The sequence below is a fragment of the Corvus cornix genome, chromosome 10 (assembly GCF_000738735.6).
Source record: "Corvus cornix cornix isolate S_Up_H32 chromosome 10, ASM73873v5, whole genome shotgun sequence".
Taxonomy (NCBI): domain Eukaryota; kingdom Metazoa; phylum Chordata; class Aves; order Passeriformes; family Corvidae; genus Corvus; species Corvus cornix.
This window is the reverse complement of record NC_046340.1, coordinates 15521769-15544671: the sequence shown is the minus strand read 5'-3', so window position 1 is coordinate 15544671 and position 22903 is coordinate 15521769. Positions and strand designations below refer to the sequence as shown.

Here is a 22903-nt window from a genome sequence, read left to right as displayed (position 1 = left end):
TGGACCTTGTTATAGTTTTGCCTGTTTTAAAAGCATTAGCAGAAGGAATGTTTTCCATGATAAAAAGATTTGGGCAGATATCTGTTAAATCCTGATTTTGGTGGGGTTAGGCCCAGTTACAACGGTATGAGTTTTGTGAATGGATTAAAATACCAGAAACAGTAAAACTGATTGTAAGTGCCTTTTAGAATAAGGTGAAGCTTATAGTAATTGGATTATGTATTTTCAAGCAGCAGGACTTATTCTTAAGATATAGGAGTAGATTATATGTAAACAGAACTGCTGTCTCTTTTAAAAATAAACCCCATGAAATGGTGTTCCTTCTTTCTTCATGTGCTCATCTCTTTTTTTTTTCATCAAAAAGAATGGCTATCCTGATTGAGTCTTCTCCTGGATATCTCTATATTAGTTCATTGCCTTAGATTTTGGAAGCTTATGAGAAGAAAACTTTCAAAGCTGTATTTGATGAAACTTAGGACAAAGAACTGTTAGAGGAAATTCCAAGTGCAAGTTGCCATTTTCATGTAGGAGAGCCATAAGGATATTTTTGTACATTCATAATTCTTTTTTTATTAATTGTCTGGGTTGTGCCCAAGTAATATTCCTAATGCAAATTACTGTATGTGGTACTTTATCTGCATTAAGAGTAGTACCCATTAGGCTTCTCAGGTCAAAGGCAAAGTCGATTTTGGCAGTTATTATTATTCAAATAGCAGAAGTGTAATGATTGATATACTACTTCTTTTTCTTTTTTCTTACAGATTTCTCAGGGGACAAAATTTTGCTTATTCATACCTTCTACTGTGGCAAAAATGGATTCTTTTCCTCACCAAAAACCAGCAGCATAACACCCATCCAACACCTGCCTCAAGGAACTCTTATTTAAAGTCTATTGTAAGTCAAAATAATCACTTGCTTAAAGGTAGCTTTAATCAGCTGTGCATCTATTTACAGCTCAGGACCCAGCAGCCTTCCCAGGAGCGCTAATCTGAGCAGCGTGGCTTTGCTGCAGCAGCTGTTCGCTCTTGAGTGGCAGCAGAGGAGGCAGGAGGCGGCTGCGGGGCAGGGCCCGGGCTGAGCTGCTGCCTGCCCGCGGCTCCGGTGTCACCCGGGTGTCCCCTCAGGACCGGGCTGCGGGGCAGGGCCCGGGCTGAGCTGCTGCCTGCCCGCGGCTCCGGTGTCACCCGGGTGTCCCCTCAGGACCGGGCTGCGGGGCAGGGCCCGGGCTGAGCTGCTGCCTGCCCGCGGCTCCGGTGTCACCCGGGTGTCCCCTCAGGACCGCGCTGCGGGGCAGAGCAGACCCAGTCTGTGGGGTGAGGCCCCGATGACACTGGCTGATCAGGAAGTTGATCTGCATTGCAAATGACGGCTCAGCCTCCTGTTGCTATGACAATTGATTTCAGACGTCGAAGTGTAGAAACGGGAGTGAAGAGCTCAAAATGCCGGGAACTGCAAGGAGTTCAGCTGGTGGTATTGGCTGTGGAGCTGAAAGCTTCTCGTGGTGCCCATAGGCCTAAGTCGGTCACTCCTAATGCAAGGCCGACTTGAAAAAATGTAATGAAACTCCACATTATAGATTTCCAAAAATGGCTGCTCAGAATTCATGCTTTACTTGCACTGAAGTTAGCTTTATGCAGCAGAGTATATGATAGATGTTTTTGGGAGAGAAAACTGTGTTAAGATTAGAGTTTCGGCCAGCATAGCTTCTTTATTTGAAAGAAGGATGGCATTTGGAGAAATACATTCAAAATTTCTATATAATACCTTCTTTCTGTAAAAGGACAAATCAATGAACGAGGAAAATGAGGGGGGAAAAATAAGGAGAAAATTCCAAATGAGGAAGAAATCTAGTTTGTTTATGTTGGTTCTTTGGAGATATATTCTAGTAAAGGAGATGCATGTTACTTAATGAAACTGCATTTATAAGAGGCCTCAGATTAACATCTGAAAGCCTAATTGTCATCTTTTCAGTGTGGTATAATACTGCCTACTTCTTTATCACTCTTATAGATAAAAGAATAATTAATACTTGAATTTATTTTAAAATTAAGGTATTTGTTCTAGAGAAATTCCAGCTTTATCAGTGGCATTACATTTATCCTTTGCACAGCTGCTTTCTGTTAGAACACAATTAACACGCTATGAGGGCCCTTGTGAATAAAGTAAGGGAAACATTGTAATTGACTTACATTCATTCTTCATGTCTTATTTTATCTTGTTATCTATATCATGTTTTCTTGTTTGAAAAAAAATACTATAGCAATGGTGGCGTTTTATCCTGAAAGAATACTGATGCAGAGATGTAGAAGATCCTTACCTGAAAAGGCTCTGTCTCTTGCTTGGTTTATTTCAGTTCAGGACCCCAGTTTCATCTGTGATATTGTTTTCCTTCTGAGAATGTAATCACTCTTAAGTAAGAAAAACAGTGTTATGAAAACTGTCTGAAGTTCCATGAAAATTGGAATCTCCATGAAAGTTGTGTTCTTTATTATAGTTCTATCTTGAAATAATTCAAATATGTTAGCAAATAGTAGACACTTTAAATAGCCTTTCTGAAAATTGAAATGTAGCTGCATTTTTAAAATATACTCTGGTTGGTCCCTGAACCTTGATGATATTTATCCTAGAACTGGACTTAAAATACTTGAACAGTTTTCTTGGATAGCTCTTCTTTGATGGTTCCCATAGGGCCAAGGATTCTTCAGCATAGCTTGTTTCTTTCTCTACTTTTTCCACTTCTGTGGCTAAAGTATCTGCTCAGAACTTGTCTACACAAGATACCAGGAAAAATTTATGCAAATCAACTAAATGTAGGAATTTGAAGGGGGCAGCTTAAATCCCACCAAGTTCCTGTGTGCACTATCCCAATTCATAATTAAAGTGGCCTCCAGTGAATTCAGTTTAATTCACTTCGAAGGCAAGATGAGCCAAACCAAATTAAGGCCAGCATTTTATTCACAGATGAAAGTGTTTGCAAAGGAATTTAATGGACATAGACAAATCCAGTAAATTAATTGGGTTAATTTTCCTGAGTTCCATTGTGTAGATAAAACCTTGGTAGTAATGTCTGATTTGAGCTTTTAGTTTTCTTCTTTCTTGTTCTTCTCCTTTTGTTCCTATTACTCTGATATTTTAGACTTGAGAAGGTAGATGGCCCTCACCAAATTCTGCCTTGTAATTTTACTGTGTTTTGAGAGTCCACATTTTAACATATAAATTCCCCACTTTGCCATCAGGTCTAGTTCACAGTTACCTTTTGTTTAGGCAATTACCATTGATCTGTCTTCTTCAACTAATGCCTTTTAATCCAGTTAACAGAAAAAATACCATGTCCACTTTCTTAAGTGACCTGCATTAACTACCACTTTCCTTATAGCTGCTGTTCTCTTCCTAAACAAATCTTCTCTACTGAACTTGATTATTTAGTTAGAGATTTTTGCTTAATAGTTTAACCTAATAAAGAGTGGTTTAATTTCCTAATATTGTCAGGATCGTAGAATTATGGCATTTCCCATCAATCGTGGCCTCTCAGAAAGAATTCCCTTCAAAGTCTCAAACTGTGCACGAAGAGGGTCTTTCTGCCTTCTCAGCCAGTCCAAGCAGCAGGAACATTGCACCCAGGAGTGACTACCTGTGTCCATTGCCAGACCAGCTGAGAGCCAGCAGTGATAAACAGGCCCTGAGCTCTGTCACACTGCAGGGATGCAAAAACAGCCTGCGGGGAGCTGGTTTAATGCAATCACTGGGTGTCTCTCCATTGGTTTCCCAGAGCACCAAGACTGTGCATCTTATTGATGGTTCTTATTTCATCCTTCCTTTAAAAATTAGGAAAGTGAAAGATCTTAGGTGCAGCTTAGTCGTTCTGTCTTCCCAAGGATTTGTCCAGTGTGTGCTGTTCTCTCTCTGTTCCTCACTTTGGATTTGTCAGCTGTGTCTGTTCTGGATGCATGGGATTTGTTTTAACATCGTTGCTTTTGCTTCATTAGTTAGCCCTATGCATATCTTTAAGCTTCTGTAGCAAAAAAAAGTAGTTCATGTCATTTAACTGGGTGAAGCTATTTGATTTTGAAGAAGTTAAATTTAGATTCAGGTGCAGACTATTTACTTCCAAGTATGGCTCAGCTTTGAGAGAGAGGTACTTTAAGGAGAGGAAAAGATCAAGTATAACTGAGATTGTGCTAAACTGATTTCAAGTCCTATTAGCCCATCTTAACATTTCAAACTAATCAGTATCTCCTCTTTAAATACTTTAAAAATGCTTTTTCTTATAATATACAACGAACTATCCAATTTCACTGCCTCTTGTATTTGCACTGTATAAATAAGAAATTATTTAGGGAAGAAATTTGGCCAGAAAGTGATTGAAAACCAAGGTCTTCCTGTATTTTGACTGTCAAGATGTTTCAATTTACATTCAGTTCAAAGTTTGTGTGTCGGGTGTGACCCATTTGAAATGAAAACTGCAGGTGTCTGTGGTGTTACCCACAGGAGGAGTGGTGCTCCTGGACAGGTGGTGTGAGGTGAATGGTTGTGTTAGGTTCCTCCATGTGTATTTAAAGTGTAAGTTGTGTTAATGCTTTGAGAAGCCATCAAGAGCAAAGGTGGTGCTGATGGTTCCTTCGGTGAGGAAAGATCAAATCCATCTGGGGAGAACAGTGGTTCTGAGAGCCACCTGCCTTCTGAGTCAGTGCCTCCTTTAGAATTGATAATTTATTTTCTTTTTTGCTTACTTTTTACACTTCCATCTGGGTGGGTTTTCACAGATGATAGTAGTTTTGTGGTAAAAATAATATCTTTAAGACTTTTTCCATTGGGTTTTGTTCTTGTTGGTTTGTTTTAATCTAAATTCTAGAGAGCTGAGCAAACAACTTCCATGGGGAAAAAACAGTGTTAATTCAAATGTATGCAGAGAGGATCCTGCAAACTCTTCTCTTTGCTTCCAGAGTGTGGATTCTATGAGGTAATTTTGAGGTGAGGGTGACGTCATAAATGCAGAGCTTGGTCTTGTCTTTTGCTCTTAGAAGGATGTCTTTTTTTACTGTTGAAAATACTGAAGTAATGCTGATCCCGAGACAACTCATGAATTGGCTTCTCCAAGCTGATATGCACTTCAGCTCCCCAAACTTATGAGCACTCCAGCCCCCACACAGTGACTGTACTTGAGTGCCCAGCTGGTGCATTTTAGATTAACACTCATTATGCTACTGAGTCACTTCTGGTGGTGATCTGAAATGCACCAATGCTTTGTATCATCTCTGGCAGGTTTCTTTACTTTGACTGGTATGCTTCTGTCCTGCTGGCTAAGATTCATTTCATTCTTTCTTGTAGTCACTAAAGAAATTAGTTGTACTCGGTTTCTGGTGATCTTTTTGTACAGATTAGTACTGTTGCGTACACTGCATCTATGTATGAGTGTTTGTTAAAAATAAAAGTAGCATTTTTGTCCTGCGTTTGTATTGGAACAAATTCAGTTGAGACACAGCTTAGATGTCAAATTTGGCCATAATCCATTAAGGTAGTTCTCTTCCCAAAATGTCTGCATTCCTTTTTAACTAGTCTCCTCAGTATTTCCAGCTTTCCTTCTGTTGCTGTGTCTTCATTGGGATTACATTTTAGAAGTGTTTCCCTTGCACAGGGGTGATCCAGTGCAGTTTGTGGTCCTTCACTGGACTCACTCCAATATGTCCGTGTCTTTCTTGTGTTGCAGATCCAGAAATGGACATAATATTCCAGACGAGTCTCACCAGACCCTGAATAGAGAGGAAAAGATCACCTCCCCTGCTATCCTCATGTGGCCCAAACATAATGATCCAGCTGTATAAATAGTATAAAAGCATAAACGTACAATGCACCTTATTGCTCTGGCCTGAAAGGTTGTGGTGAGATAGGTGTCAGTCTCTTCTCCCAGGTAGCGGTGACAGGATGAGAGGAAATGGCATTAAGTAGCACCAAGGGGAGATTTAGATTGGATATTAGGAAAATATTCTTTTACAGAAGAGTTGTAAAACACTGGAACAGACTGCTCAGGGAAGTGGTGGAGTCACCACCCCTAAGAAGTGTTCAGAAAATGTGTGGGTATGGCATTTGAGGACATGGTTCAGTGATGAACATAATGTTGGTGCTGGGCTGACCATTGGACTTGATGATCTTGTCAATCTATTTGGAATTTTTGGATGGCTGGGCTGAAGCCAGTTTGTATGAGGTTCAACAAGTCCAGGTGCCGGGTCCTGCCCTTGGCTCACACCAACCCCTGCAGTGCCACAGGCTGGGGCAGAGGGGCTGGAAAGCTGCAGAAGGCCCTGGAGGTGCTGGTCAGCAGCAGCTGAACATGAGCCAGGTGTGCCCAGGTGGCCAAGAAGGCCAATGGCACCTGGCCTGTGCCAGCAATGCTGTGACAACAGGACCAGGGCAGTGATTGTCCCTCAGTACTGGGCACTGGTGAGGCCACACTGTGAGTACTGTGTCCAGTTCTGGGCCTCTCATAACAGGAAGGACACTGAGGTGCTGGAGCAGGTCCAGAGAAGGGCAATGAAGCTGGGGAAGGGTGTAGACAGTAAGTCCTGCAAGAAATGGCTGGGGGAGCTGGTGGTGGTGAACTGGAGGAGGCTCAGGGGTGACCTTATCACTCTACAGCTCCCTTACAGGAGGGTGTACCCAGCTGGGGGTCAGGCTCTTCTCCCAGGCGACAGTGACGGGATGAGAGCACATGGCTTTAAGGTGCACCAGGAGAGGTTCTGGTTGGACATCAGAGGAATTTCTTCATGAAAATTGAAGTGGTCTGCTCAGGGAGGTGGTTGAGTCACTGTCCCTGAGGTGTTTAAGGAAAGACTAGATGTGGCACTTACTGCCATGGTCTAGTTGACAAGGTAGTGTTTGGTCATAGGTTGGATTTGATCATCTCAGAGATCTTTTCAAGCCCAATTAATTCTGTGATCTTAAAGGACTGTTCCAACTGTAACAATTCTATGATTCTGTGATTTTATATCCTGCAAACTTCTAGTTTGTTGCACTAAGTTGGGTTTAGTGGCCTCATGGATGAGGCCGAGGAGGACCCTACCCTCCTGGGGCATTCCATTTTTAAGGCTAAGTATAACCAGGTAATTACATATGAAGTAGGAAAGAACTATTTTTCATGTGGGGAACAGTGAAATTAATTGTTTTCCAATTTCTTTCGCAGTTTATTTCCGTGTAGCTGTCGTGCAAGCAAGAGCCAACCAACATCATCTGCTGCCAATAGAAAATCTCCATGCCAGCCCTTACCCTTGGCACGAGGTAAAGTTGCAACTGAGCCTGTGAGGAGGAATCAACAAGAAAAATCCAATTCATGCTCAAAGGTAAACTTTGACCAATGAATAGCAAGCATGAAAATAAAACATGCTTTTCCTTACGTTGTGTATTGTTCCATTTCATCCTGTTTTCTTTGCTTTACACTATTTCTGCAGTGGTGCAGGCAGGGTTGAAGTATGGGAATACCCTTAGGATAATTGTTTTAAATTCCAGCTGTTGTAATCAACTTCTCTTCTAGTGCCTGCTTTAATTTTTATTTTATGTTTATAAAGAGCGTTGCCTAGAAGGAGGAGGTTCCTGTTTTCAGGAACAAAATGTAGACGCAAAATGCAGTAGAGCAGATATATTTTTGTCAGCCATGGATTTGGCAAGAAAAATTCCCATGCCAGACATTGTCACATTTCACTTGGGGCAAAACATGATCTGCTTCCTAACAGGTCCCTGGGTGATCGTGCACCCTAGTAAGATTGTCCCCCACAGACGGCTCATAACCACAGTAAAAACTGTTCAGCAGCTACAGTAGTGGTCACCAATAAAAGAAAATAAACCAAATAAACCTCATAAATTACTGTAACATCAGTCCCCTCCCAGCCTCTTGCCCACCCCAGCCTATTTACTGTAGGGGCAGAGTAGGAAACTGAGGCAGCCTGTTTGTTTGGCTGTGTAAGCTCTGCTCACTAATAATAAAATACTGATGTATTATCAACACTGGGTTAGCCACAGTTCTAGAAAGGGAATGAAGAAAATTAACTCCATCCCAGGCAGACCAGCACAGCAGAGAGTCTATAAATTACAGCAGCTGTATTGACAAGGCAAATAAAAGCACAAATCCTAAGCTCTGCTGTGTGTGTGTTAGTATTAGTAAGGCAAAAGAGTTCTAGACATTCAAATCCTTGCTAAATTTCAGTTTATGAGCAGTGACAATGATATGGTGATTGTGGTTTTAATAAACTGATCTTGGAGTCAAGTTGCAAAGCTATTATGAGCTGCACATAAGAAAAACCAATAAAAATATGAAATATTAAGATAAAGAAAACCTTCCAGTATGAGTGATCAGCAGCTCTAGGCTAAGGTAGAGATGGATGACAAGTGCTGTTTATTTTAATATGCTGTAATTTGTATGGTTTAGCTTTTTTAAAAGTCTTGTTTGGGGGATAGAGGAAAAATGTGGTTTACATCACCTGGGAGTGTATTCTAAACCCTGTTTCTTTTTCTCCTTGACAGATGGAGACCTTTTAGCCAGCCAGTGAATCCAACTGCTGCTGCATGTCTGGCAGCACCTCTGAATGATCACATGACTCTTGATATGGATGCAGTCCTGTCAGACTTTGTTCGGTCCACAGGGGCAGAACCAGGTCTGGCAAGAGACTTACTAGAAGGTAAACTTTTGGGACACAACCATTTCCTGTGTTCACTGCTTGCTTAAATCAAGAACCAGTCATAACAAGGGAGCTCTGGTCTGTGGAAACAGATATTTCTTAGTATTTTTACCAAGTCCACTCTTGTAATAAGCTGACCATAGATTATAGTAAGGCAGGTGTTTTTAACAAAAGTCTTAAAGACTTCTTAGTATTAGATTGCTATGTTTTAAGTTATTAAGAGTCAAGTCCTAAATGTTTGTATGTTAGGGAGAGAAGGGAGGAGACTTTAGAATTTTCATATTCAGCTGCCTGAAAGTAGTTGTACAAGTTTCTCAGGTCACTGTTTTTAGTCTGAAGTTGAGTCTGAAAGGGACTTACTGTACAGTGATAGACACACCAGAGGTATTTTTGGGTGCTGGTGGTTAATATGCATACCTGAACTCCACAGCATGGGAGTCAAGTGGCTAGGTTGAAAAACAACTGCAAGAAGCTGTGTCAGAAAAATAACTGTCTTGTTTATTTATTTTGTTGTAGTTGTTTTAGGTTTATAGGCTTAAAAGTGGAAAGACACCATTGATATTTGAGGGCATTTTGTAATAGTTGGGTTTGTTTATTTCTTCTCATGTGGGCTGACAATAATTGTGAAGATGGGAGGTTGGAAATAAGTAGATGATATCTGTAAATTGCAAGGTGGTTCTGTGGGCTTGAAACTTTCGTACTGGACTTGCTGCCTGAGAGGTTTGGGGTTTGGTTTATTTTTTTTATCTTAATGTGGTCTAAGAAATTGTGTTAAATCGAAGCAACTACTGAACAGCTACAGCAGACCTAAAAGTGTACCTCATGTTATGTATCTCCTTTTTGCAAGAGCTGTTTCACTTTATGTATGCTGAAAGTTTTTCATTTTGTGGTAAGTTCTTCCTTAACTCTGGGCTTTTCAGTAATAAGGTGTAATAGATTATTAACACAGAGATGCACACAGTTCTGCAGCATTTCCCAAGTCGTTTGATATGTGAAATAAAACCTTGGAATACCTAGCAAGGAATATTAGCATAGGCTTGCTATATTTAAGAGCCCTCTGTTTTGTCTGACTGATTTGATCAACCTGTCATTCTCACCTAGTCTGTCTTAGTCTAATGGTCTTTTAGAAAAAGAACATGAGAAGATTTTTCTCAGCTGTATCAGGACAGATTGTCAGTTATTGTGCTGATAGAGCATTGCCAAAATTTTAAAGGGTTCCTACATATCAGCAGTCTTTCAGAAGAGTTACTTACCTTGATTTCCTTTCTATAAAGAACAATGTTTTCAAATAAATATCAAATAGAGTTTCTCTGTGTTGTACTTCTCATTTCTGTAGGTGAATAGTTTCACATCGAACATATTAACAAAGACATAAGCAATAAACAATCTAATTATTCTGACAGGCTAATAGACATATGCATCTGCCCCAAATTATTTCCTCCTACACAGGAATTTCTCGAAGTAAAATGAATTGTTGCTAGTTCTGAACAAGATGTGCTCAGAGAAACACTTCAGCACTTGTAGCTGTAGCTACATTTGACGTAACAGCTTCTAACATTGGTCATATCTTGTGCTGGGAGACAGTAATTGATGGATTGGTTTCTCATTTGTTTAAAAAAGACACAACAGGGACTGCCACCCTCACAGCATTTTGACTGTCTTTTGTAGTTGTCACAGCATGTCAGTTCTCTGTAAGCAGCACTGAAACCCATGAACTAGCTTCTTAACAATAATTGAAACAATATTCAGAAGAGCAGCCCCCCACCCTGTGGTGAACAGGCTGTAGTCAATCCCTTGCACCTGGCCTTGGAAGGATGATGTCCATAGTTACAATCAAACTTTGAAAACAGGTGTGCACAAATATTTCCCAGAAATTTCAAGGTTTGGTTGTTCGCAACCCTAAAAATGACTGTCATAGTGAATTTGGAGCAAAAATAAGCTTGTGTAGACCCTCATTTCCTTGTAACCACAAGTTTTGCTCAGATCTTCTGTGACCCCATAGCCCTTTGCACTATCTGACTCGCTCAAAAATTCTATTTTTGTAACTTGCTCAGACTGGATTTTCACATTGTGCTCCTATGGAGTAACACCACCTTTTCAGAGCTAATGCTGTTTCTTTTGTTCATCTTTGGGGGAAATTTCTTCAATTTCACTATCCTGTAGATAATCAAGGATACAAATTTCTGCTTTCTTACCCAATTATTTTAACATATTAATTGTTTTGCTTTGATTATGTCCTGCTACATCCACAGCACAATTATGCACAATACATGTTGTTCACCCTGGCAACAAATGGGTGAGTTAAACACGCACTGACTGTTGTGCAAATAGCTAAAAAATCTATACATTGCATATAGGTTTTCTACATTGCCAGAAGCTGTCCTAAATGTTGGCTCAGTTGATGTTTCTATACTCTGCCTATCCTGCTGGTAAAATCCCTGTAGTTTTCTTTTGCTGAGCTTTTTATTGAGCACAGCTGCTTGTCTCTCTATCTCAGAAAACATTCTTCTGGTTGTGCTTGACATCTGTCTTTCAGAAAGTGCCCATTCTGCTTTTGAAATGAAGAGGCGAAGAGATTGAGAAAAATGATAGTTATGTAACAGCTTCATGGCTGGCATCTGGTATAAAAGTCTAATATTGGACGTCCATATTTATTAAGATGCTTACAGCTATTTAAAATTAATTATAAATTAATATTAATAAATTTCAATTACGTATCATTTGCTGTGCCAATTTTATGTTAGTGGATTATACACACATGCTAAACCATTTGTTCCGTAGAAAAGTTATTTTCCAGCTTTGCTTTCATTTTTGGATGATTACTTACCGAATCTTTCATGTTTAGTTTCCTATCTCTTAGAGATGTTTGCCACTTCCTGAGGTTTTTACCTTGTTTATGTGCTCTCAAGAACTGAAAGCACTGCTGTGTATGTGAGGTGATGGAGAGTAGAAATTACATTTTGTGAACCTTCACTGGGTCTCCCTTTTCAACCTTTCATTCTCAGCCTTTTTGCTGGTTTATAGAAAAACGGGCTAAAATAAAAGCCCTCAGCTGAGTGGTGAATATTGATAGAGCAATTTGACAATAAATGTGACCCAGGTGAAAGAAACAACAGTCTCAACAAAACAGTTTGAAAAGCATCCCATTCTGGCAGACATGTGTTTCACTGCTTTGGGCAGGAGTGAATGCAGAAAAGGATCAGCCTCGTGTCACAGAGAAGCAGGAGATCAGCTGCAAGACTCTCCAGATGTCGCCTCTGTGTGTGCAAGGCACCTTCTAGTCACTGGGAAAACTCCTTTGCCTTGCTAAGCTTTGGGAAAGTTCTTAAGCATAAACTGAGAGCTCTGCATGGTGGAGAATTGATTTCTCTTCAGCTGTGTAAGCTCCAACTTTGCCAATGTCCAGGAATGAGGAGGGCATGTCCCTTTCCGTCCTGGACAGTCTGGGTTGGCACCTGGATTCTCTCACACATAGAATAGCACTAATGCTGGTGGGTTTATGTATAATCTACTTAAAATGTGGCCTAAAGCAGAAAGAAAACCTTGAAAGAAAGTAGTTTAATCCTTAAAACAAGTTGTGCTGTATCTGGTTTACAGTGCCAGGGCTGTAGGTGTGGATGAACTCAGAGATTACTGATAAATCAGGTAGAAAACAGCTCAGTTTTCAGGGAGCAGCAGGTGTGCAGGCAATGACCCCTGGAATAGAGGGGGAAGGTACAGGATGAAATACTTGAAAATGCTAACAGTGTAGGCAGCCATCAGGTACTGGAGGATTTGTGAAATAATAATGCAAACTGATTCAAAAATAATATATTTAAGTGAAAGCTTGCCCTTTGACTTGTATAAATGGTTTCATTTATTTATATAAATGATGTAGTATTTCATCATTATATAAAAATAACTGCTGTCTATTTCCAGCTGCAAACAGCACTTAATTTAGGGATACATAGCTGAACATGAACTCAGGAACTGGGAGATTGGCTTTCCAGTCATGAAGTGTGAGCAGTAAAGGTGACTGACCCCATGGAACGAGACAGAATTGCAGTACAGAGATATCTCCTCAAAGAACAATCTATACAAGCAGAATTCAAAGAAAAGCATGTAATTTGTAGAGAGGGAGAGAGACATTTACAGTGCTGTCATGTGATTGAGTGTACAAAACTAACTCCCCAAAAATAGTCTCTTTTTCTCCTCTCCCTCAGATGATTCCTTTTTTAGTTCTCTTGTGGAAGGCTTGGCAATGGGAAGAGGAAGCTGAGCTGCTACCAATGTCTCGTTAAACAGGGAGCAAAACTGTCATTTCCAGCTGCCTGTTCAGTTTAGAGCGTCTTTGCATTCTAGCAGAAAACGAGGCGTGTGTTAACAAAATGGCCTTGCTGTATTATTTTTCTTTGAGAACATGGACCAAAATTAAATCTTGTTTTAAAGCATATTGTCTAATTTTATCCTAGTTTTATATATTAGTTTTTCAGAAGGAAAAAAGCTGGTCTGGAGTTCTTACCTTTTGCCTGTAAGTATTTGTTAATCTACTTCATGCCAAACAGGAAGTGCCTGCATTTAAACTGAACTTGAGGATTGTTTTATTAGCAGTTGATTTGTAAAAACAGACTTCTTTGCATTAGCCTGGGGTGTTCCTGTGTTGCCTTCAAGTTGCACTTGCAGGTACATTTCATAGATACTGTCTTGATACTCAGCGCCTTCCTTAGATGATTATTCTCCAACTGAAGTTAACTTGTTGCCCACTCAGTTGCTGTTGTCCCATAATGGCTGTATTCCATTGGGTCTATTGATCCTATTTCACTCTAGGCAGTGTTTCCTGTCCCTTTTAACGTTTCCTTTGCTGTGCTGAAGTCCTGTCTATGCATGTTGTTGCTGCAAGCTGCCTTTCATTGTGGTTCTTACTATTTAGATCTTTCCTAGTTCCCCATCTTGAATTGTATCCTTTCCAGCATTTTATTTATCATTAAATCAGGAATTTCTGGTGACCTTTCAAATGTTCTTTTTAACATATTGGAGTAGGTGGATATTTGAAAGCTTGGGGGGGAGGGGGAACTGTGTAATAGTTGTGTATTTGCTCTTCCTACTAATTAATGACAAAATCCTCTTGGTTTTCATTATATCTGATTTAAGAAGCAAAAGATGATAGATTTTTTAACTGTTACAACCCCACTAAGCTATAATGTTTTAGCCAAAACAGTACAAAGCAAAAAACCCAAAGACTAATATCATGTTGCTCTGGGGTTATAGCACTGGAGAATGCTCTTGTGAGACCCTACCTGGAGTGCTGCATCCAGCTTTGCTCCCCCAATGGAGCTCTCAGGACACGTCCAGCGGAGGCCGTGAAGATGCTCAGAGGGCTGGAGCACCTTTGCTATGACACCCTTGGGCTGTTGGGGAAGAGAAAGCTCTGGGAAGACCTTAGAGCACCTTCCAATACCTAAAGGGGCTCCAAGAGAGCTGGAGAGGGGCTTTTGACAAGAGCATGAGAGTGATAGCACAGGGGGGGATGGCTTCAAACTGAAAGAGGACAGGGTTAGATTAGATATTGGGAAGAAACTGTTCCCTGTAAGGGTGGTGACACCCTGGCTGGCACAGGTTGCCCAGAGAAGCTGTGGCTGCCCCATCCCTGGAAGTGTCCAAGGCCAGGTTGGATGGGGCTTGGAGCAACCTGGTCCCATGGAAGGTGTCCCTGCCCATGGCAGGGGGTTGGAATGAGATGATCTTTGAGGTCCCTTCCAACCTAAACCATTCTTTGAGTCTATAATTTTATGAATGCTGCTAAGGTGAATTCTAGTAGTGCTGTTCCTTAGCATTTTGTTTATTAACCCTCTGCTAATCTACTTTGAGGTGGTAAGGCAAAAATGGGTAAGTGGCTTCTTAGACCATATATTGTTTTATCTAAATCTATGGTTTTTCTTCAGGCTCATGATGCCTCCTGTTGTTATTCAAGCAACTATTATTTAGGGCAGAAGCTTCACAGTGTAGCTGTGTTTATTTTTGAATTTCCCTTTTATGTAGGCGTCTGCTATCTCTGACATTAAAACATCAGTACCAGCCTTCAGCCACAGGGTATCTTCTATTCCTTACTCAGCTGCACTTATTTTTTTGATGTTTTGTTGTTTTTCCTCCAAACAAGAAGGACTTGGTTTCAAAGCAGAGACCTTTGAGTGCTGTTAAATTTCACACCTGCTGACTCACATAGCACATGTAGCTGTTCAGGAAGCAATTGCTCTGTAAGAGTGTTCTTTCTGTTCAGTCAGTGAATTGATTTGGTTCCAGCACCCTGATCATGTTTTCACTACCTGTGTTTTCTAATCAGCTTTGTGCTGCTCCAGCTTTTTTGCTGACTGATGTTCTCTGGCCATTCTGGAAGCCTTTCCTGCAAACCTACTGTGTTGGTGCTGGTTTGGAGCAATCAGGTTGTTACTGATACAGAGCTGCTAGTGACTTGTCATCTGATGTGATTGTGTGCACTGAAATAATGTTGTTATACCTCTGAAGTGCCTTTTAAAATACAATAATATGTCATGTAAACAAAGAAGCAGTCAGTGACCAAGGTGCATCAGATATCTAAGTAACAGTGAAACAAAAATAGCAGACAGTCTAAAAAATAGTCTTGTGTTGGTTTTGTCTGTCAAATTGCAACAAAAGCTTTTACTTGACTTAACTGATGAAACTATGCAAAATAAAGTAATTGCCTGTTATTTATACTTGAGGCGTAACCTCTGTAGGGGTAGGAAAAATTGGCCCTTTCTCTTGGGTGCCTGTGCAGGAGATGGCAAAGAAAATGAGAGATGTGACAGAGAAGGGAGTTGTGTGAGGAGCAGGGTCTGGGAGATGTCAGAGAAGAACATGGGAGACACATACAAACAGAACTTAGGAGAAGACTTCCTCTTTCCCTTCTCTAGTGCCAGAGGGACTCTGTGCAGTCTGCTCCAAACCAGGAGGCCAATGCCACTTGTTTGACAAGGGGCAAGACTGGAAGGAGGGACCTGCCCTGCAGGCTTTGGGTGGGAGGATGTGTTTGTTTTCCATGTTATATGAATTTATTTTTGTCATTTCTAACCCAGCATAACTCAGGGGTTTTTTTGTCTCTCAAAACTTGGTTCTTAATGTAATAAGATACAGTTTTAGAAATTCAAAAGCTTTTAGTATGCAAAGTTTAAAGGAGGAGAGGTAGGCAGTGTTAGTTCTGTTCATCTCCACAACCACAAGCCCCACTAATTTCCTCAGTAACTTCCAGCTGAAACTTTCTCACCTACCCTGTCACACTGATAGAAATCCTTGTTCAGATCATCTGCTCTGGACATCTTTGAATTTAAAAATCTTCCTGATTCGTTCCCAGCTTGTCTCTTGCTTCTGCAGTCTGCTCCTGTGGTCCCAATCACATAATATTTTTTCTTAGATTTGGTAATTTTTTAAAATTTATTTTGCACTGCATTAAATTTTTGTACCTATTTGTATTTCTTCACTCAGTGTCTTTCATAAAATCCTTAGTTTGGTTCTCTCTTCCTTTCCTCTAATTGTCTTTGCTGCCTCTCATTTCCTTTACTTTCACTTAGGATTTTTCTTTGCTAATTCTCCCAAACTGATGAATTCTCCTCTTTTTTTAATGGGCAATGGGGAAAACAAAAGATTTGTCCTTTGTATTTACTTGTGAAAGTGTAAACCAAATGGAGAGGGGCAAAGGGGGAAAACCTTCTGTCTTCCCGGTAGAGAGGGCAGCTGGGAACACTTACGCTGGTCAGTGAGGGTGGCTAATTTTCAAAAACACTCCTTCGTGGAGATGGAAAGGTCCTTATTATGTTCTTTAATTTGGTTGAATGTTTTTCCTGCATTTCAATGCTTGGAGGCTCCAGAAAATTTAGGGAAAATGAGTCCAATGATAATTTCCTGTGTTGGTTCTCTGAAGTTTAGGGTTTTGGTGCTGAATTGGTGCTTCTATACTGGAGATGGGGACAACTCCAGGGACATGGAGAGATTTGAAAATAAAATATTTCTGTGTTAGATATAGAAATCTTAATTTTTGTAAGGTTTCAAGTCTATATTAGAAGTTCAGTTGTTATAATGTACCATGGAGCATAACTCAAGAGCCGCTGTGCAAACCAGTTTTAAATGCAACACACTGTGAGCCTGCTTTCTGAAGGCTCAATGTAATTTTTATGACAGAGCTTTTATAGAAGATGATTGCATTTAGCTTAAAACTGAGGCTAGTGGGATTTCTGTGAGTCTGCTCATTTTCTGCTTTCCTGTTACAGGCATCAATCCTGTCACACATCAGCCACTTACAGCACATGCCCTGGGATTTTTGTTAGCTTCAGAATTTACATATGAAAAAACCTTGAGCAGGTGACCTGCAGGGAATGCCCTGGGAAATGCTGTGTTCCACTGCTACAGGTCTGGCACTCAGGGATCTGTACTCTCAATGAATCCAGGTTGTTCCTGGGGGTCACATAGACCTGGGTTTGTAGCATTGCCAATACTAGAATAATAATGTTTTGTTTAAAGCTACATTTCCTATAATTATATTTATTGCCACCTTCACTTTTTTTAAAAATTTACTTTATTGTTTTTACGGTTGAGAAGAAGAATTAAAAAATATATTTAAAGTGCTTCTTAAAACCAGGACGAAAGAAAAGCAGTTCTTGCTCCAAACACTGATTGGTTTTGGGAACACACTCATGGCTCTGCTTGTTTGGGTTGTGTAACTTGGTTGGGATGTATGAAAAGTTAGAGCAGAGCCCTGACTGGATTACAGCCATTCACTCTATGTGGGACTTTCAGTGAAAAAAATGCTGGCAATAACTGAAGTGCTTGTTCCAGGATCTCTGACAATTTTCACTGAATTTACATTTTGTCCTACAGACTTTCTAATAGGAGATTACATAATGACAGAACAATTCTGTATGGCTCACATGGTGGTTTATATTGTGGTCTGCTCAGGACCTAGATAACATTCTTGCTCAATGATACTAATTCTCCTTTCACAATTTTGTTAGTACTTCAAAACCTGAGGTAGTTTAGCTCAACCCTGTAGGTAACAGCTGTTTGTGCTATTTTTTTCCTTCTTCAGTTAGGTTTTTGTTCTTCGCAGATATGACTGTAACAGTAAAAGGCTTTCTTTTATCTGTTTAAAACTGCTTTGTACTATATTTAGCCTATCTCCTTCATGTAAGCAAGTAAGTTATCTTTAACTGTTACTCAGGTAATGTAGCTTCTCAAAGTACATTAAATGACAACCTTCTATGGTGTAATAAATCATGTATTAGTCAGAATCAGGTTACTTTCGAATTCCCAGGAAAAGTGCTTGTGGAGAGCTCTGAAAGTCTCATATAATTTGTAGAGTCTCTCTTCTTGTTATTAAATATTTTAAATTTTCCAATTAGAAACAAGTACTTGGAGAATGGTGGACATCTGTATCTTAACTTAGCAGGATTGTTTTGAAAATAGCAGGCAGACATTTCAACATGTTTTTCATGATTTTTTGGGAATGACAAGTACCATTTCACCACTTGTACTACACAGACTTGTGCATCTCTGGATATCGGCCTGCATTCTGTGGTTGCTGGCCAGAGCCATATGCTGAAGTGGAAGGTGGAAGCAAATCCTTCAGAGGATTCTGTGCTGACAGATTCCATCAGCAGCTCACACAGACATGGAACCACGCTGGCTGAGTCTCTCACTGCAGGCTTTGTTACAGAACACTGTCCTATATTATCTGCTTTCTAAAAGGTTTCTAAAATCTCAGAGAGAGCAAGTTCTCTCTCGTGTGAGATAAAGGGACCCAAAGTATTTTGTCTTTGCCTTCTAGCTGTTCTGCAAACGAAAGATAAGAAAGTTTCTCACTCTTTTGGGCTATGACACTATCACTTTTGTCTGTCCATCATTGCTCCTAATTATTATTTATTATTAATACAACCACACAAATGTAAATTATTGCTCCCTCTAGGTGGGATTTAGAGTGCATCTTAACGTGCTGATTTCTGGAGCCATTTGATTGGAATCTGAGCAAGAGAAGTCAGAAGTCCTGGCCTTGATCACCTCCTGTGATACAATGTCATAGATTTGGGGTTTGTGGATGAGAGGAGAGTAGTAGATGAAGGCTTTCACTCAATGGTAGCAGGCTTTGACACTTTTTCCCACAGTACTGCTGTGTTGGGATGCTACAGGCTGGATGGGTGTGCCCCCAGCAGGGTGGGGGGGTTGCTGCTCCCCAGACAGAGGTGAGCACATGGTTCCTTTGCTGTTTTGCAGGCAAGAACTGGGACCTAACAGCAGCTTTGAATGACTATGAGGAGCTGCGGCAGGTGCACACGGCCAACCTGCCCCAGGTGTTCAATGAGGGCAGGTTTTACAAGCAGCAGGAGCCAGAGCAGCCTCCCCAGGTGACCAAGGCTGAGAGGCCCTGCCTGCAAAGACAGGATGACATCGCCCAAGGTAAGAGCTCCTCTGCCAGGTTTCAGGGGATGGGCAGGTCTCTGACCTGTCTGCTTGGAAGCTGTGCTTGGCTGCAGAGAGTGGAAGGCCGTGTGCCAGCAGCCTGTGAGCTGTGTCATTGTCACGGGGCTCAGAGCTGCTGCTAGACCCTATTTTTCATGTTTTCGTGGTTGTGAGCTCTGCCTCACTTCTGCAAGCAGTTTTTTTAATGTGTGATTAAAGTACAAAATATATTGTCCACAAGCAGTCCTGTGGTACTTATGAAAGGAGTTAATTAGAGGGTGTCACAGACCACTATTGTATATAGTTTTCCATGCTTATTGAAACAAACAAACAAAAAGGTTTAAAAATCCGTATTTCACTCTTTGCATTCTTACTCACAGTATGTGAATAGGATCTATGAAGACTATGAATAACTTTCACCTTTAAAATTTCATTTTTTTATGGTTCCACAGAAACTGCCTCATATCCCCTGCTGAATAGAAATTGAAACCTTAAGAAAAATTAGTCAACTACCTCTAACAGTTAATTTCTAGTACAAGCTGATAAGCATTAGAATTTGCTTTTTTTGTTTGCAGACCTCTTATGGGCTTTATTTCAGCTTTCCCTCTGCTGGATTGCAGTTTTTTCCTATGAATTTCTCAAGAAGCTGTAGTTTGCACCAAAATAAATCTGTAGGTCTGACAGCTTGTCATGTAGGCAGGTAATAGCAGTAGCATGGTGATGGCTTTCTGTGCAGTCATTAAAAGTAACAGAAGGGCTTCCCTTCTCCTGCTGGCTCTCCCCTCCTATTAAACAGGAAATAGCATCAGTACTTAGGAGTTTCAGTAAAGCTCCTTAAAAATTGCTGACTTCTATCATAAGAAAAGGAACTATGCTTCTTATGACTCCTTAAAGCACTGAATACAAATAAAGGGAGGAAGAGCAGCACTGTTGATAAAACCATGTCCCTTCATCCTCTTTAGGATACAGTTTGCACTGAAATGTCCATTTGATGTTTAGTGGGGTACATCTGGTTTTGACCACCTGGACTGACAGGAACCTGGCTGCCAACTTAGCTTGTAGCTGAGGATCTCATGGTCAGAGAGCCACCTCTGATTGACATGTGGAACTAGAGGTGTTCAGGAGGAGCAGAGAAGGGAAAGGAGCACCTTGGTTTGCACCAAGGAGTGGAGGATGCAGCCAGAAGGGGAGGGCTGGGCTGTGCTGGGAGGGGTGATGGAGCGGTATCATCTGTCTGTCAGTAAATTTTTTTCCAATGAATCTTTAAAAACTTAAGATACATCAAGAAAATATTTTATAGGAATACTTGTCTTTTATATCGTGTTACTTTTACTGCTGGTCTGTTTTGCTAGAAGGAGAGTCAAGATCCCCTGACTTGCCAAAGGGATCTGTAATAGGAACAAGCAATCTTTTACAGCAGAGAAATAACCTGAAAAAGGTAGCAAATAAGAAGTGGAATAAATTCCTAGTGAAAGGAATGTGCATGCACCAGCCTTGGCATTGTTGGCCTTTTATGCAGTGGTACAGGTTGTAACTTCTCTTTGGTTTCTCTACAGAAAAGCGTCTTTCCAGAGGGATTTCCCACGCCAGCTCAGCCATAGTCTCCCTTGCTCGCTCACATGTAGCAAATGACTGCAGCAATGAGCAGTTCCCTTTGGAGATGCCCATCTACACATTCCAGCTGCCAGACCTGAGCGTGTACAGTGAGGACTTCAGGAGCTTCATTGAGCGGGACTTAATCGAGCAGGCCACCATGGTTGCATTGGAGCAAGCAGGTGGGTGACACCATGGGTGTCCGGCAGCAGCTGGGTGACACCGTGGGTGTCTTGCAGTAGGTGAGTGAACACCTCGGATGTCAGTAGGTGGCCAATCCAACATTTGGGTTGGCATTTCTAATCCTGCTGTGCTTCCGGAGCTTGCACATCCTGCCTGGGAAATAAAAGCCAGAGAGTAAAAGAACTACTGTGTTCTTTGCCAAATGACACATATCCCAATCCTGTGTTTCCTTTAAAACATTACAGAAAAACTGTCAAATTTCATTAATAAAGTAATTGGGAGAGGAAGGAAAGGACTGAGGGGGAAGTCATGCAATAGAGAAGGACGTGAGTCTGGATGGTCAGAGGGGGTTGGTACTTGCAGTTCTCATGAGGAAATGACTTTGCAGTGACTGTGAAAGGAAGCGTCTTCAAGTTGTGTTGCAGCTTGAGAAAATAGTTTTTAGATATGCATTTTATGTATTTATTATTTTTTGTAATGAGAAACTCCATAATTTTAAAGTAATACTTCAGTATTGCCATGGGGAAAGAAGTGTAGATATTTAAAATTAATGTTAATTCACATCTATTAGTAGTTTAAAGTTTTAAGCCAATTTTGAAGGATATAGAAAAATCTATCTAAAATTAGTATTGGTGCCTTATGAAACAGCAGGAGTGTTAATGAACCATGAAATGAACACATCTGTATAGTGAAATGCCCAATGCTGGTGATATAAAAGAGTTGTAAAATCAGATTTCATGGTTGTTTTGGGATATGGAATAGACAGTTGCTTTTTTTGTCTGTGGATTGCTCTACTGGCTTGTGTAACACTGGATTGATCTGAGATTTGTTCTCCAGCCCTGGTGTCCTGTGTGAGCCCAAACTCATATAAAGTGCATAAGGTGCACTGAGATAAAGGGCATCTTTGGTTTGAGGCAGGAGCTCTGCTCATCTGGTGTCCCACAGAGTGCTCACAAGGTGTTGTCATGTGCTCTTTTTTGGCTTTGGTAATTGAAAAGCCAGACATACTTAGATAATAGCCTCAAACAGTAAATACTTAAGGAAAAAGAAACAAAACCTACAAACAACCAGAAGAACCCCAAGCAGTGTTCAGAAGGCCTTTTTCTGGGAGAAAGAGCAGTATAAAATAAGGTAGGAATGCTACCAAGGCAACTATGAAACTTGAAAACTGCAAGTCACCTATCAAGAAAATACATCCAGTTTCTCTAAGAACTAGCTAACCCAAGGAGGACAGGGGAAAAAATAGGATGGTTCTTCCTCTGACAGCTCTGCCAAACCCTCTGAATTCCATAGGGATATCAGAAGATACCTTGGTACAGTACCACTGTTGACCTACCTGCTTCAGTGCAATTTACAGCCTTTAGAGTCTAGTATGAACTAGAGGATCACAGAGGCTTTCTGACCTTAAAATCAGAGAATAGGGGAATTTAGGGCTGATATCCTCTAATCCATACAGAGCTGGCTGGCTTTGAACTTGAAATGGCTGCAAAGACTACCAAATTTGCTGCCTCTTAGCATTCCTCTCAAATCTCTCTGAAAATTTGAATAAATCATTTATTCTTTTCTTCACATTAATTAGGGCAGTAACTTGACACGCACTGGAAAAGTCCCTTCATCCCCAGAGCCTCTTGCATCCTGGAAAGGAGGGGGTTTGACCATTCGAAGTACTCATGGTTTTGATCACAGTTATCCTTGTAGCTTACATAGACTAAGTTTACTTTGTGAACTTTTCATTCAAATAACCTGGAACTTCCTGGAAAACACTTCTGCATTTCAAGTAAGTTAAACAGATCAAACAGTTTGCTTAAGAAAATCATGTAAGGCTTCATATAAACAAACCTTTTGTCTTTGTTCTAGATGTAAAGATATTCAGTTTCGTGCCTATTTAATTTATTTGTTGTACAAAATGAAGAGTGAATTAATAGGAAAGCCACATAGTATTAGACATTTTATTGTCTCCTACCAACAGTTTGACTATGGTTTGGTCAATGACATAAAGAAACTAAAAGATGAGGTGCATT

The 22903-nt window shown here is 40.5% G+C and overlaps 1 protein-coding gene across 4 annotated transcripts in view; it reads left to right on the top strand.

Annotated features, from left to right (window-relative positions):
• Positions 1–22903, top strand: part of OTUD7A (OTU deubiquitinase 7A) — a 128768-nt gene that overhangs the window by 76327 nt on the left and 29538 nt on the right. For all 4 annotated transcript variants that reach the window (XM_019280832.3, XM_039557518.1, XM_039557519.1 and 1 more), the window contains 5 exons: positions 762–894; positions 7178–7334; positions 8512–8666; positions 18921–19103; positions 20663–20881. In XM_019280832.3, the coding sequence (XP_019136377.1) occupies positions 8582–8666; positions 18921–19103; positions 20663–20881 (487 nt within the window). In that variant the 5' untranslated portion in view covers positions 762–894; positions 7178–7334; positions 8512–8581. The remainder of the gene's footprint in view (positions 1–761; positions 895–7177; positions 7335–8511; positions 8667–18920; positions 19104–20662; positions 20882–22903) is intronic.